A 15,744-nucleotide genomic window follows, 5' to 3' on the forward strand; every position below is an offset into this window, starting at 1 on the left:
GCCATACATTACAAATTCTAAGTTAGGTAAATCTGCAAAATCCACTGGTAGAAGTGTCAAGAGAGAAGTGGTTTCAAGGCATTGCAACTCAACTCAAATTAGCTTAAGGTGACTGTACTGGCTTGCTTACCTGGGAGGATGGAAGCATGCAGATGTCACTTGTTTCAGGCACGTTAATAGCAAACGAAGTCTCCCGTTCTCTGGTTTTCCTCTGCGTGTTGGTTTCATTCACTTACCATGCAGACAGTCTTTCCCTCCATTGTGAGTACGATGGCTGTTGACAACTCCCAATCTGTGTTCTTCAAACTCTGTGATCCAAAAAGGAAAGGTGCTTTTTTCCTCCACTTAAATCTTTAAAATAAGTAAATAAATAAATAAATAAATAATAAATAAATAAATTGCAGGGAAGAATTCTCTGCCCAATGCTTGAAGTCAGGGGAATGGGGCCCTTTGAGCGGGCAGACATGGATCAAGGAGACAGAGTTTGGGGACCGGTGGCCCCAAGAGAATTTCCCAACTGAGTGAAGGAAGAGGCAGTTGGAGAAGTTCTCCAAAAGCAAAAGGCCTGTGCAGACACAGCGACAGCTGTCACTATGAGCACGAGGGAGGAAGAAGAGGATTCTTTTTTTTTTTTTTTTTCTTAAATATTATACTATGAATTCTACCTTTTCATGGCATACAAGCATTCTTAAAATCCATTAAATTATTGAACTTGGTTTCTCTTGAATTCTACTTTGTCTAAAATAGTTTTCCTACTTCTACTTTCTTTATGTTGATATGTGTTTGATAAATCTCTGCCCTACATTTTATTTCTAACATTTATTGGTTATTTTATTGTAGTTGTGTCTCTTATAAGCAAGAGGTTAGAAATGAAATTGCTTGTTAAAACTACCTAAGAAGAGGATTCTGATGAAGAGTCTTGCTGTCCTTATGAACTGCCTAAGGTCTCTTCATTACATCAGCCACTCTCCTGTTTACGGTCAGTGTGACCATCATTTCGGTTTGTCCAGGACAGTCCTATTTCATGGCTGTTTTCCTGGCATAGTTATTAAAATCATCCCTTTTCATTTTCAAAAGTGTCTCAGGGAATTCCCTGGTGGTCCAGTGGTTAAGACTCCACACTTCTATTGCGGGGGGCACGGGTTTGATCCCTGATCAGGGAACAGATCCTGCATGTCACGCAGCATGGCCAAAAAAAAAAAAAATAGAGAGCGAGAAGTTCAAAAGTGTCTCGGTTTGGACAATTAATTAGTGACTGTAAATAAGACCCATTAGCTATTTGGCTTCAGTCACCCAACCCGTCTTAAATCATTACTCCTTTGACTCAGGTGAACTTTGACTTGCGCTTTGATCACCTCTCTGCCTTTTCTTTCCAACCCCAGTGCCTGATGGTCTCCATCTGGAGCTCTTCTCAGGACATACATATTCTTACCACCTTCTTCTGGTCACTTCACATTCTTCCCCTCCCAGGAATATTCTGGATTTTAAATGGTGGTGACGAAGACTTTATAATCTGCCTATCTGCTCCAAGCACCTCCTGTAGCAGAATCTTCCTTCCAGGAATTGCTCCAAGTTAAATGTCCAGTCACTTTCCAAATAGTCCTGCTTCTGCCTGTGCTTTTGTTTCTTCAGAATACAAGCCCCTCCTCAGAAGTCAGCCAGGCATGGCTTTATGTTTCCTGTTCTGGTGTGCAAACTATGATAAATGGGGTAAGGCTGAGGATGGATAAAGCAATGAACACAGTGTGATGATGGTGAAAGAAAAAAGAATTCTTGGTAATGCATTTGTGGTGGTCTCCCGCGAATACAATCTAAGAAGGGAGCATCCTTTGTCAGCTTGGCCTGTTACCTCCCGGCCATGGTTGTGTCGATCAGGTGGAGGTAGAGAAGAAAATGAACGAAGTCGAACACAATCTCAATTTCTATCCGAGAAAGGGTGAGATAGGGAGGAGGAGTTATTTTGAGTGATTTGTAGTGAGGTGGATGGAGTTAGAGTCTGTCATACAGAGTGAAGCAAGTCAGAAAGAGAAAAACAAATACAGTATGCTAACACATATATATGGAATCTAAGGGAAAAAAAAAAAAAAAAAAAAAGGTCATGAAGAACCTAGTGGCAAGACCAGAATAAAGACACAGACCTACTAGAGAATGGACTTGAGGATATGGGGAGGGGGAAGGGTAAGATGTGACAAAGTGAGAGAGTGGCATGGACATATATACACTACCAAACATAAAATAGCTAGTGGGAAGCAACCGCATAGCACAGGGAGATCAGCTCTGTGCTTTGTGACCAACTAGAGGGGTGGGATAGGGAGGGTGGGAGGGAGGGAGATGCAAGAGGGAAGAGATATGGGAACATATGTATATGTATAACTAACTGATTCACTTTGTTATAAAGCAGAAACTAACACACCATTGTAAAGCAATTATACTCCGATAAAGATGTTAAAAAATAAAAATAAAAAATAAAAAAAATTAAGAAAACAGCCAAGGAGACGAGGTGCACAGAAATGGGAGGGGGCAGTGTGGAGGCCCCGTATGTTCCAGGGTCCACCCCCAACACTGTATTCCCTCTGAGTGAATGGTGTTCCTACCCCTTCACCTTCTGCAGCACGTGATGTAAGAAGTGCTCCCTGAGGCTCTGCAACTTGCCAGCCCGAGTGGGGTGAGGAGAGGAGACGTCTGGTGTTTGCATTTGAAGATTTGATAAAAAGACACAGCTGCTGAGAAGAGAAGTACTTGGGGGAGACAATGTGTAAAAAAGGTTCTGGGGGTAGTTTTTCATTTATTCGACAAATAAAATATATTTGGCCTCTGTTCTGTGCCAGGCACTGTTATCAACTCTGGGGATTTGGCAGGCATGTATAATACACCTGTGAGATAAAAGGAAAAAGATATATATTGGTCTCTGCCCCTGGTTCCTGGCACAGAGCTCCTGAAACCCTTGTAATTTCTCAAGTGGTAAGGATACTAGGAGCATCTCTTGTTCTAATATTTGTCTTTGACCCCAACCCTGACACAGGGCTCCTAAAATCCTTGTAAATTCCTAACTGATAAGTACTAGGAGCATCTTTTGTTCTAATGAGCCGACTCTGAGTGGGCTCCTGGATGGTGACTGGTCACCAGAAAGACCAAGCAATGATTAGGAGCTTTGAATTGTTAGTTCCCCCATCCATCTTTCAGAGAGTGGAGAGGACTGGAAATGGAACTGATAATTGATCACACATTCATGAGGAATCTTCCATAAAAATCCCACCGGTAGGGGCTTCTGAGAGCTCCAGACCGGTGAATTTGTCCACACTGGGAGGATGACACACCCCACCTCCACGGGGACAGAAGCTCCTGTGCTCAGGACCCTCCCAGACTTCACCCTTTGTATCTCGTCATCTGGCTGTTCATCTGTATCCTTTATCATATCCTTTAGCAAAAAACGTGTTTCCCGGAGTTTTGTGAGCTGCTCTATCTAGCAAGTTAATTGAACCCAAGGACGGGGGCCTTTGGCATCTCCAGTCTATAGCCAGTTGGTCAGAAGCACGGGTGATAACCTGAGCTTTCTGACTGGCATCTGAAGTGTGTGTGTCTGTGAGGTGGGGTTAGTCTTTTGGGACTGAGCCCTTAACTTGTAGGACTGATACGATCTCCAGCTAGATAGTGCCGGAACTGAGCTGAATTCTTGGACACCAGCCGTTGTCCAAGAACTTGTTGGTGTGGGGAAAACCTCCACACACTTGGTGACCAGAAGTGTCAGAAGTGAAGAGCTTTGTGTAGGAAGTGAAGGAGACTCCCAGGGAAGAAATCCATTGTAGGGAAGATCCGGATTTTCCCTTACACAGGTGGAAAGCTGACGTTTTTCCATTTTAGCATCTGTATGTATACAGTAGAGTGCTCTGTTCTGTCAGAGTGAAAGTGAAAGGGGACAGACAATAAACAAATGTAATAAAATATAAATTATATAGCATTTTGGGTAATGACAAGTGTTATGAAAAGAATGTAGAGTGGGTAAGGGAGATCTGGAGGGCTGGAGTTCAGGGAAGGTGGTTACAAATTTAAAATGAGCGGTCAGCGTAGGCTTCAGAGAGAAGACAACATTTGAGCAAAAACTTGGAGATGAGGGAGAGAGGCAAATATCTGGTAGAAGAGGGCTGTTCCCTCTTCCAAGGAGAGGGAACAGCCCTTGCCAAGCGCTTGAAGAGGATGTGTGTCTGGTGTGTTCAGAAACAGCAAGGCCAGTGTGGCTGAAGGTGGCCGTGGAGCAGGAGATGAGGAGAGAGAGGAGGAAGCGGGAGCAGGCACGGGATGCAGGGCTTGCTTTGAGGTCATTTAACTTCGGGAGACACAGGAGGCCTAGGCTTCCCAGAGGAGGGTTTTAATTGCATCTCTGCCTGATGCGTCTTGATGGATATTATACACTATAACTCCTGGAAGGTATCTTCAGTATTTGTGTTTCTTTTGAATGTGACACAGTGCTAATTCCCTGGACACTGTGTATTCATTCAGGTTGCAATAGGCTCTGCTAACTGGGCAGGGCTTTTCACAGAGAGGCACCTGTTGAATGAAGGAATGAATAAATAAATGAACAAATGAGACTGGACCTCCAGGTAGGTCCTCAACCTATTATTTCCACTTTATTGCCCCACGCTCTTTCTGGACCTGGGTTCTAGTCAGCTGCCTGCGCTTTCAACTAGATATTTCTGCCTCTGTCTTTGCTCACCCCATTTCCAGCTACTTGAAAGGCTCTCACCAAAGCCTCTCCACTTGATTCGAATTCTATCTGTTGTTAAAGACCCAGGATACGCTCCACTTCCTCCAGGAAGCCCCTCTAGACCCTCTGGCCTTCGTTGCCTTTTCTGAACTCCTATAGCATCATTCTTCTGATACCTTTTTTTTTTTTTAATTTAAATTTTTTACTTTTTTTGGCTCTGCCGTGCAGCTTGCCGGGATCTTAATTCCCCAACCAGGGATTGAACCGCAGGCCCACAGCAGTGAAAGCGCCGAGGCCTAACCACTGGACCACCCACGGAATTCCCCTGATACCTTTCATTAGTTCAGCCTGTTGCACTGGATAACTTTTTGATGTTTATTTAAAAACCGCTGTTTGCCCTCTTTCTATCGGTTAGGCAATGAATACATAAATGCTAGATCTCAGGGATATGATCTGTCACTTTTGTTTTATAGAAGCTGACTGGTTAGGAGAGGTTCAGACTTGGCTGACCTCACGCAATTAATAAACAGGGAGTGCACCGGGACCAGGACCTAAGTAGTAGCCCAGACAAGCAATAGGCATTGTCCCACCTATTCACACAAGGGTTAACCCAGCATTTCCTTTCCACGCCCTGTTAACTCCACCCACTGCCCCGTGAACCAAAAGCGGCGCGGCCAGGGAAGCTTGTCCCTTGCGGGATGCCGTAGGGGCCCGCCCTCAGCTGCTCTGGTCCGGCCAAACATGGCGGCCTCCGAGTCAGCGGCGGCTGTGAATGCAAGCACTGCGGAGGGCGAGGAGGAGACGATTCTCTATGACCTGTTGGTCAATACCGAGTGGCCCCCGGAGACAGAAGTACAGGTGAACCAGGCCCCTCCAGGGCTGAGGCCAGCTTGGTGCGGGCGCTGCCCCGGCAGAGCCACGTTGCAGTAGCCACGTAGGAGAGTGGAGCTGGGTGGGCGGGGGAGCAGGACTCGGCCGCTTGTGCGGTCGCCCTGGCAACGGTACCGTGGGCTAGCGAGGGTCTGGGTCCCCCAAGTGGGATTTCCTGGGATTCCTCCTGGGCTCCAAATTAGGATGTCGGGGGGCGGAACCTCGGTCCCTGAGGCATGTACCGCCCCACGCTGGTTTTGTTTCACCGCTCCTACTTGGAGGGGAGGCACAGCGTTGGATTCGAGGGTCCTTCTCATATCTAGACTCTTGGTGGTCCCTTCCCGCGGGCCGGCTAGGGCTGGGCAGGGCTGATCCTCATCTGCAGTGGGAGGATTTTCCAGGACCCTGCAGTCCATCTCAGCATCTGCTGGGCTGTCGTGGAGCGCGGCATCAAACCTTTGCTCCTACTTGGGCCAGAATTGCGCCGGTTCTTGTGTATTTCAGTAAATAAGCATTTAATGAGTGTATGTGTGTGTGCGTCCGTGTTCCAGACACTGTGCCAGGCGCTGGGCTTATAGAGGTGAATAGCTTTCGTGGTACTTGCAGTCTAGAGGGAAGACAGTGGAGTAAACGTTTTTCATCGCCTACCGTAATATGCGCTGTAATAGCGGTGTGAGCAAAATGCCTTGGGGAGTGAAGGTTTATGAGCTACGGACCCGGCGTTGGGTTCTCTGTTAAAAAGGGGTCGTAGGGGTTGGTATTCTGGACCTTGGAGTTATTAGTTTCTTAGAGAGGACCTCCCAGGCACAGAATGAAGAGTAAGAACCAGGAATCCACATTTATTCAACAGCTATTTTATGAGTCCCTAACGTGTGCCAGTCACTGCTTTTGGCTCAGAACACGCAGGAAGATCGGAAAGGACTTTCTCTAAAGATCATGGAGCCCTGCCCATATGAATTCTTATTTACAACATCTTTTCTGAGTTTCTTTACTGGAGAAAGTACTCATTCTCCTGCTTCTCTTGTAAAGTTTGTAGTTTTTCTTTAACCTTCCCACTGCAGTTTCTGCTTGTCTTGAATCATTTATTTTGTAGGCTGGCAGAGATCCTCATGTATTATTGTTTTTCAAGTATTTACTTAGTTTCTGTTTGTGTTGAACAATGTGACTACTTTGTAGCTTATGCAGCTAGGAAGTTGTTGCTGCTGCCATTGGTTGGATAAGGATAAGTTTCCGCGCGTTAGCACTCACTGGTTAAGTACAATAATGTTTCAAGGTGCTTAACATTATAAATTATTAAAAAAAATAAGCACAGCATCAACTTACATTGAAACCTTGTAACACTCTTTTGTTTTTTTGTTTGGTTCTGTTGATTTCAACTGAACTACAAGCTCTTGGAAGGCAGCTACATCTGACTCATCTTTATATCCCTCCCGCGGACTAAATTCTGTCTTACAGGAAGTGGATGATCAATTCGTGTTTGTTGAATGAAATAACTTTTCTGTGCTTTTAAGCCATAACTGTTTGCACTTTATACGATTTAATACAGCAATTATATATCAGTGTGGATGTTAGTAGCATTTTCTCTATGGATATACAACAAGAATTCAGTAAATTTGCCTCCAGGCGTGAGTTTATTAATCCATATGACCACTTTTCCTGCAAGCAAAACTCGTTTTAAGCCTCTGTAGCCCACCAAAATAGACTGTGCAGGACTGGCAACCAGTGTGGTCTTTGCCCTTGACTTCTTTTGTCTTTGCACTGGTGTTTTGATCTAGAAACATTTTCCAGCCTCAATCCTTGTCCTCCCTTGCAAAATTCATCCTGACAAATGCCTGTATCTCTGCCGTGTTCACTTTCACTCCCACTGTTTCTAGTCCTGCTTCTCTTTGCTTTGTTTCTATCTGTAAGTAGTTTTTTTTTTTTTTTTTTTTAATATTTATGCTGTGCCAGGTATTAGTTGTGGCATGCAGACTGTTAAGGTGCGGCATGCATGCGGCTGACCAGGGATCGAATCTAGGTCCCCTGCTTTGGGAGGGCGGAGTCTTACCTACTGGACCACCAGGGAAGTCCCTATAAGTAGTTTTTAAATACTGGTAACTTGTACCCAGTACTCTGAGTATTAGCAAAGAAATATAACTTATTGTTTAAGTATTACTAGAAAATTCTCAAATGTGTTTGTTTTTGTTTTTCCATTTGCAGCCTAGAGGCAGCCGGAAACATGGTGCATCCTTTATCATCACAAAAGCAATCAGGGGTGAGTATAGCATATTTATTTTTCTACATATAATGATACAGTTAGCAGATAATGTTTTTCTCATTCTTATTTTTTTCTATTCATAACTGTGCTGTTTTAGGAAGTTTAGGGATTTGAAAATGTGTTCTTCTGAGTTTTAATGTAGAGCCTGATTAAAAGTGAATAGCATAAATGTTATGTAAGTTTTTATAAAAAATGCATATATACATATATGATATATATATGATATGTCTATATAAATATACATATGTGTGTATATACACATATGTATGCATATGTTTACACACATACATTTTTAATGCGGCTTAAAGTATGGCCTGAGTTTAACCATTATGGATGTGTTCTGGAAGAAATGAAGAAAATCAAACCCACTCAGAGAATCTATGGACATCGACGGTGAAAAGAGAGTGACAGACTGTTTTAAGTGTTTTACATGATGTTTCAGATACATCTGTTTAGAGTCATTCAAATTACAAATTTGATTAACCAGGATATTCGTTTAACTCCTGGCAGACTTTATGTATGAGCTCACAAGATCTGAGAAAGTATTGAGCACTAGCCGGTTAAGCTGGTGTTATGAGTGAGGGCTTTATGTATATTTATTGATGCAGTCCTTTACCATACCAACAACGTAGGTGCTGTTACAAATTTCTGTTTTTAGATGAGGAAACTTGCCCAAGGTCATGCATTTGGAGTTTGACTACATTTCTTTCTGGATCCAAAGCCCATACTTATTATACTGGGGAATTTCAGCTACTTATAAAGAGAAGGTTCAGTTTCAAAGGAGTTGAGTACTTGAAATTAACTCTAATTTTATCTTCTGATAAAGATAAAATACTTTTATCTTCTGTTACAAGAAATACTAACATGTTCAATTTTCATTATCACAAATGTGAAATTTTGAAAACTTAGGAAATGTACACAAGTAATAAAATGTACAAAGTTTAGAGAATATAGACAACCACAAATTAGAATTAAATAATTCTTCATTTTTACCACCTGGAGATAATCTCTTATCCTTCAGACCTTTTGCTATTGATACATACATAACCATGTACACAGGTTCACACATGTATACATTTTAAATGGAAGCATATAAAACATTGCTTGTCCATAGTGTGTTAGAGATTTTGTTTCCCATGGACTTCCCCATTTTAGGCAATATTATTATTTTTTAAGTCTTTGCTATAAAGTGTAAAATGGTATCTTAACCTTTATACAAATACTTTGGTTTTAATGGGTGATTACTATGACTTCTACTCCATGGTTTTATTAAAGCCTCTTAGGAGAAATTTAGCATCTCAAACCACTTTTACTTGTTGTACTGTTAGGAGATACTTCAAAGTTTTTTGAATAACACAAACTTGGGACTTAATATAAACCAAATATATGATGTAAAAGTTACAGTGTATATTAGATTATATTTATTCTTGTCAAGAGTTGTATTCTCCATGTTTTGTTTTGTTTTGTGATGACTCAGTCTACAGTATATTTTAGATTTATTATCAATAAATCTAAAATTGAAAATGATTCCTAAAGAATAGCTCATTCATATTTGGCTTTGCTGTTTCTTTTTATTACAGATCGTTTATTATTTTTAAGCCAATATATCTGGTACAGGTGAGTCATGAATTCTTCAGAGAAACAGTATGAACAGTAAATACAAACAATATTATCCTACTTATGATTTAAGTTTTCAGAATTGAATCCCAGATTGTGATACGAATACTGACATTCAGGTGAACCCAATTTATAAGATAGACCTTTCAAACATTTGGCCTACCCTGACAAGATCCCTCAGTAAAAGTAGGGTACTTTTTGATCCCTTAGTAATTATTAGGAATATCTCATAACAATTTCTGCTTTCTCTGAGTGTTCTCAGCCTTATCTTGAATGCCCACATGATGGATCTGCGCTTGTGTATCTTTTTAAAAACCTTTTTGTTCTTATTGTTATGTCGACTCTTGTGGTCAATATTCATTCAGTTGCTATGCATCAGAGAAGGTTCTTTAGGTTTCAGTTCTTGGGAACTTCTTAAGTCTTTTGAATGTTAAGTGTGTTTTTAGGCCTGGCGCTAATATTCACCTTCAAAAGGAACAATGAAATGATTATTCTGACCGAGATGCATGTGTAGGAATTGTTTTGTAGAATTACTTACCACAGGTTGCTTTTTACTCAAGGACATCTAATCTTAAAAGCTCCAGAGATAATAGAGTTCTGGTTCTATAAAAGGGACCTTTGGCTCTTCTCTGAGGTTAGCTCCAGTGCTTTTCTGCTTTTACTGTGTGTGTGTGTGTGTGTGTGTGTGTGTGTGTGTGTGCGCGCGCATAAATTAAATTTCTTATTGAATTTTATCTTATTTTTTGGGGTGTGGGGTGTGATAGAGAACTGAGTGAGTGAGAAGGTAGTAGTGGGGAGGGGAGTGTAAGAGGTAGGCTGTTTTTCCTGGGCTCACCGGGCTACACTTGGTAGTGCTGAGCGCCCTTGGATAGGGATGGTAGAAGATATGGCTGTTTGGGTTACTCCTTGACAGTAAGTCCTTTTGTTATTTGTTAAGAAGGAGGACTTTCAAGAGCTCCCTCTGATACAAGCCTTGTCCAATGTGTAAACACCTTAAGATCAGGCATCAGGAGGTATGTTTCTCCCAAGAAGTCCCTTTCCTTGCATTGGCCACGTTGATCAGTGTACAGACTGTGAGCATACCGTGAGGTGATTATCTCGTCTTCCCTGTGGTATGTTTCTTTCAAAAAGCTTGTAGTTGAGTTTTTTGCTCTTGAGTTTATGGTAATTGTACCTAAAAGGTTTTGGGGCCAATATTTGTTTCAAGAGGCTTTTTCTTTTCAGGTTTTTTTCTTTCAATCATGAAATACTATAAACAGACTGAGAATTACAGACAATAATATAATAAACCTGTTACAATTTCTGTCCACATTTGAATTAAAGCAGTTGTTGCTTTTCTGCCGTATTTGCTTCAGATAGCCCTGTTTTTCTTTGTATGCAAGATGTTACAGCTCAAGTCCTCTCCCCCCACTCCGCCCAACCTTTGCCCCACCCTTCCCCTCCAGAGGGAATTATCATTCTCATGTTGATTGTATCATTCACGTGAGTGTTTCATCTTTATTATTTCTCTAACTATCTGATGGCATTAAATATTTTGTTTTAAAAATGAACATGAATATACTGAATGTAAATTACTAATATTTTTTATCCTATTTTGTGTTTTTATTATTTTTTTTCATTTTCCTGTCCCCACCCCCCAATCAAATTATTTTCTTTCTGCTTCTTTTCCACCTATTTTCTTGGTTTCTTCATGTGTTACTCCTCTAATTTATCTCCTGATTCACGTATGGTGGATCATTTCCTTATATATTTTGTGAATGATGCTATCGTGAGCTTATGCCTGGGCATTTTGTGTCACGTGAGTAAAGTGAAATTGCAGTCCAATCTTGCGTTCAGTAAAAGCTTGGGGTTTTGATTTTTTCATAGGTTTCATTCCCATCCCCCCACAGACCAGAATTCCAGGCGGAGATGAGATTCTTGAAGGTCTCCCTGGGCCCGTGGTGACGTTTGTCTAGCTCTCCTTTCTCTGATAGCACCGCCATTTGAGAGTCCTGGCCATTGCAGGAGTCTCACCTCCAGCTGCTGTCCTTCCTGTGGCCCACAGCTCATATCCTCTCCCAGGTGTTAACTCTTGTTTTGAGTTCTGTTTCTCTCTTTGTCCTGTACCCAATTCTGACTTTCAGTTCTCTTTGCATTTGTAGTTCTTGGAGATTTCTTTCTTGTGAGTTTAGCTATACACTAGAATTTGTTTTCGTTAGAGTTGAGCCAGAATTTCTAGGTGTGCATTGCAGGAGGGGTTTCTTATAAGCTCATTCTGCTATGTTACTGGCACCCTCAGTATCTTTTCCTTAGAAGAAATAAAAAATTTGTATCATTGAACACATCACCAGGTTTTTTTGGAAATAGAGAAATGTATGTGGTCAAGTTTCAGATATCCAATTAGTAACTTTTGGTTTTGGGTTTGCCAGTATTCAGTGTTTATATTCTAATGGAAAAAAATCCTTATCGCTCGCTATAGATCTATATGTTATTTATAATGTTTACCTACTTATATGTGGTTTCCATGATTAGATTTTAAGTTAGCTGATGTGTTGTGGTTTCAGCCCTGCACCTTTTTTGCTCCCTGATGGACTGGTTCGTTTGGTTAATAAACAAGTAAACTGGCATTTGGTACTTGCAAGGTAAGGATGCATAAAATTCACATAATGTTCCTCTACCTGGGTAACCATTTAAATTCCATTATGGATATTAATTTTGGGGTCCTTATGGCTTGCAGTCTTGATTTTTATTGTATATAAATTCCCTGTGTCTCATATGATTAGTATTGTTTAAATGTGTTAATTCAACTGTATTGAATTATTTTGTATGCTTTTTGTATCTATATACTCATCTAATTATAAAGTCAAAAGTTGGATAATTGAAGATGTGAATAAATTTGAAAATGATTTTAATTTCTTAAAATGATTCCATCTGTGGTGAAGGCGGCTGCAAATACTCATATAGGAATTTGTTTCTCTTTCTCTCCCATGAAAGCAATGGGAAACTTTTGGCTGCTGTTCAAGATCAGTGTGTGGAGATCAGGTAACTGTTAATATTATTCATATTCAAAATTTCCCTTGAGAAAAGTTTTACCTAATTTATGAGAACTAAGATTTTTAAAGGGGGTATATTTAAAGGAATTTTATTATTAACTCACATAATTTTGTAAGGTGTCAAGCATCAACTTATGCCAATAAAGGATGAAGGATGCTTTCTCAGAGTATGCCTTCTACTTCCCCAGATCACGCTGCTGTCTCCTGAGAAATTTTACTTTCTCAGTAGACAAAAGCATATCTTCCAGAACTCTGAAAATCACTCTTGCTTGACCAGTTACTGCTAAGACAGCTAAGCAGATGCTCAGGAAGGTATAAAAAAAATAGAGGTTGCTTTACTTGTTGGCATAAAGCTGTAGATGGAATATGGGTTTGCAAAACACTAAGGCTTCATGTTACTTGAGACCAGTGATACTCTGTCCTCTTGAGACGTCAGTGGCATTACACACATCTAGAAGAAGTCTCTAAGCTGGGCTTTCCATGATCTGCATTTTTAAGTAGTATGTCAGTTGTGAAAGAAATAGCAACAATGACAACTAACTTAGGAAAACTAGTTTATTTTCTGGGAAGTTATCAGCAGCAAACCAAATGTGTTGCATCTCTGGAAGTGGGGGCTACTCCTTTCTCCAGGGAAGCCCGAACTCTTGAGTCTCAAAAGATACGCACTGAGGCAGAAATTTCAGGATGCCTAGATGCCAGTCAAAACTTTTTTCTACTACTTTATTATTGACTAAAACTAGTATTAATGAGCATTCAGTTGTTAGCACACTGGTTTTAGCTTTCTGCTTGTGAAATTTCTTTTTCCATTTATCCAAATGGAAGTGGGCCTCTCAACGTTTGCGGGAGTAGACGAGGGTTTGCCCCCATCGGGGAACCGACTTCAGATTGGGAGCCTCCGTGATCCTTCTTAAAACTATCAGGATAGAAATGATTGGCAATAATGACAGCCTTTCAGAACTTCATTTCTTCATCTGGCATGGCTTTAATAGGCAGGGCCCTTTTCTCTAAGAGCAGCAGTGAGCATCAGGTGGCACGGTGTTTGAACTGATGTTGTTCATAGAAATGGGCTGGCGTTTCCTACTCCATTTGCTGCAATGATGTCAAATGTTTTTTTTTTTTTTTGGAGAAATGTGCTCATCTGTGACTTCTTTATGTACAGCAGATAGTAATCAAAATTTCCATCTTCTTCCCCTGAAATGAGAACATTAATGGAATGATTTTAGGTGTTAAGGTTGGAATATGCATGTGGGGATGGGATTGGTATTTAGGCTTGTGAAGGAGAGTTTGACAAAGGGTTTCTGGAACTTGTTAATAAAAATTGTGATGAGAAGAAAAAATAATTGTTTGCTTTTATAAGAGCATTTGCTACTGGATTGCTAGCGTGTAAAATAATATTTATAAAACTTATACATATATCCAGCTCTTTAGGAATTCACTCATGCATTTGAGATTAAGTGGTGAGGGAAGATTTCTGGGCAACAGAAGTGATGCTCATCAAGATCTTATTCATCTGGTCTGTAATTTGCAAAAAAGCTTTGTAACTTATTGTATTCAAAGACTCTGGTATGGTGAGGAGTCAACTCTCTCAGGAAGCCTTACAGGAACTCATTCCCAATGGATTCCCCTTCCCCTCATTGGTTAGGTGCTGAGCCTTTATGTTCCTATAATAATTAACACATTTATTATACTTAATGATAAGGTAATGCTAACAATGTTGGGCACCATTGTGTTTGTTTTTTTTTTTTAACATCCACCATTGTGTTTTACATGTGTTAACTCAATCCTTGCAGAAGGCCTATGAGGTAGGTATAACTACTCTCTATTTTAGAAATAAGGAAATCTGGCACAATATGGTTAAATAACTTGCCCAAGGATTTGAAATCAGCCATCGTAGCTTCGTTGTTCATGCTCTTATCTACAAATCTATACTCCCTTTTGATCATGCCTTTTAGCCGTCTGTGCCCATATGCTTACATGTGGATTTCCCCCAGTATATTTAGGGCCACTGCTTTGCACAACTCCAGGGGGTGACATTTGCTTGAAACTCAAGTGATGGAATTTGAAGTCTATGGCTCCATTATACTGTGTGTTCCTTGGAGGCACGGGCTGTCCTTTTTTCCTAGCACTTGTATATTTTCTTGGATGTAATAGGTGCTTAGTTTATGTTTAATGAGTAAGTGGTGTGTTTGCAAGTGGGATGGGGAAGCAGATGCTGGGAGGGCATTACAAGGCAAGCCCGCCGACCTGCTCGGAGTTGGCACTCAGTTGATTTTGTTGAAAATAGACAACCACACTTACTTTGCAGTAACCTGAAAGGAAGTGTCTTTGAACAAAGATACGGGATGGTGAGCAAAGAAAAACGGCAAGGTAGATCCCCGAAGACAATGCTATGAATAGCGTCTGTGCCTGAATAATATTTAAGACGTTTGTTCTCTCTTCTCTGTACGTGTCTTCTCTACCACAGTGAAGAGCACATATAATCCAAGTTGGCTCCAGAAGTAATAGTAGTGGGCACCCAGTATTCAGTAAATATTTGTTGATTGGATTAGAATATGGAAGATAATTACAGTATCTGGGGTTATTATTCAATGTTAGGAAGCAGTTATAAATGTGAAATGGTTTTTGTGGAAAACATGCAAAGCTGAAACACACTTTAGTTTAGGAGACAGCTCTGCCTTTTGCAGGATAGGACTAGGGCTGCTGTTCCCCAACTTTAGCTCTGTAGTGAGTGGCAGATGACTCTAATAGCTTGCTCTAATGTGGCGTACTTCACCTGCTTGTGTGTGGCGCTCGCATCGATGAAAAATGACTTGTGAGTTGCCACTTTAATTTGTAATTTGGTGGTGGTTATGGATTATCTGGTTAATATATGTTTCTTTTATTCCTAGATAGTGAAGTAATATGTTATAAATATGGGAACTAATTAGAAACCATCACGGAATACAAAAAAAGCATTAAAATAAGGGACTCTTATAAAAAAGGCACCTCCTTCCCCCAGTTTGCTCATCTATTTTAAGTGAATACATTCCATGAAGTTTCGACAAAACAAATTTATGTCTCCCTCCCTCCCTCCCCTTTTCCAGCAAAAAGAGCAAACTATTATTTGTGATTATATTAAGGATGAAAGTAACGAACATTTACTTTGGTCTAGTTCCTGCTAATTTATATGTAATGTCTCATTTAATCTTTTCCCAAAGCTGTGAAGTTGCTGTTACTTATCCTGTGTTATTGAAAGGCAAATGAAATCATGTTGAATGTTGTGTCCA

The 15,744-nt window shown here is 40.6% G+C and overlaps 1 protein-coding gene across 2 annotated transcripts in view; it reads left to right on the top strand.

Moving 5' to 3' along the window:
- Nucleotides 1-5,393: 5,393 nt before the first annotated feature.
- NBAS (NBAS subunit of NRZ tethering complex) overlaps nucleotides 5,394-15,744 on the top strand; it is a 345,856-nt gene continuing 335,505 nt past the window's right edge. The window contains exons 1-5 of one of the 2 annotated variants that reach the window (XM_082357496.1): nucleotides 5,394-5,560; nucleotides 7,772-7,826; nucleotides 9,410-9,446; nucleotides 11,990-12,067; nucleotides 12,420-12,467. In XM_082357496.1, the coding sequence (XP_082213622.1) occupies nucleotides 5,444-5,560; nucleotides 7,772-7,826; nucleotides 9,410-9,446; nucleotides 11,990-12,067; nucleotides 12,420-12,467 (335 nt within the window). In that variant the 5' untranslated portion in view covers nucleotides 5,394-5,443. The remainder of the gene's footprint in view (nucleotides 5,561-7,771; nucleotides 7,827-9,409; nucleotides 9,447-11,989; nucleotides 12,068-12,419; nucleotides 12,468-15,744) is intronic. The other variant, XM_082357497.1, reaches the window with a different exon arrangement.

The sequence above is a fragment of the Balaenoptera borealis genome (assembly GCF_965194805.1).
Source record: "Balaenoptera borealis genome assembly, chromosome: 15".
In the NCBI taxonomy this organism is placed as follows: Eukaryota; Metazoa; Chordata; class Mammalia; order Artiodactyla; family Balaenopteridae; genus Balaenoptera; species Balaenoptera borealis.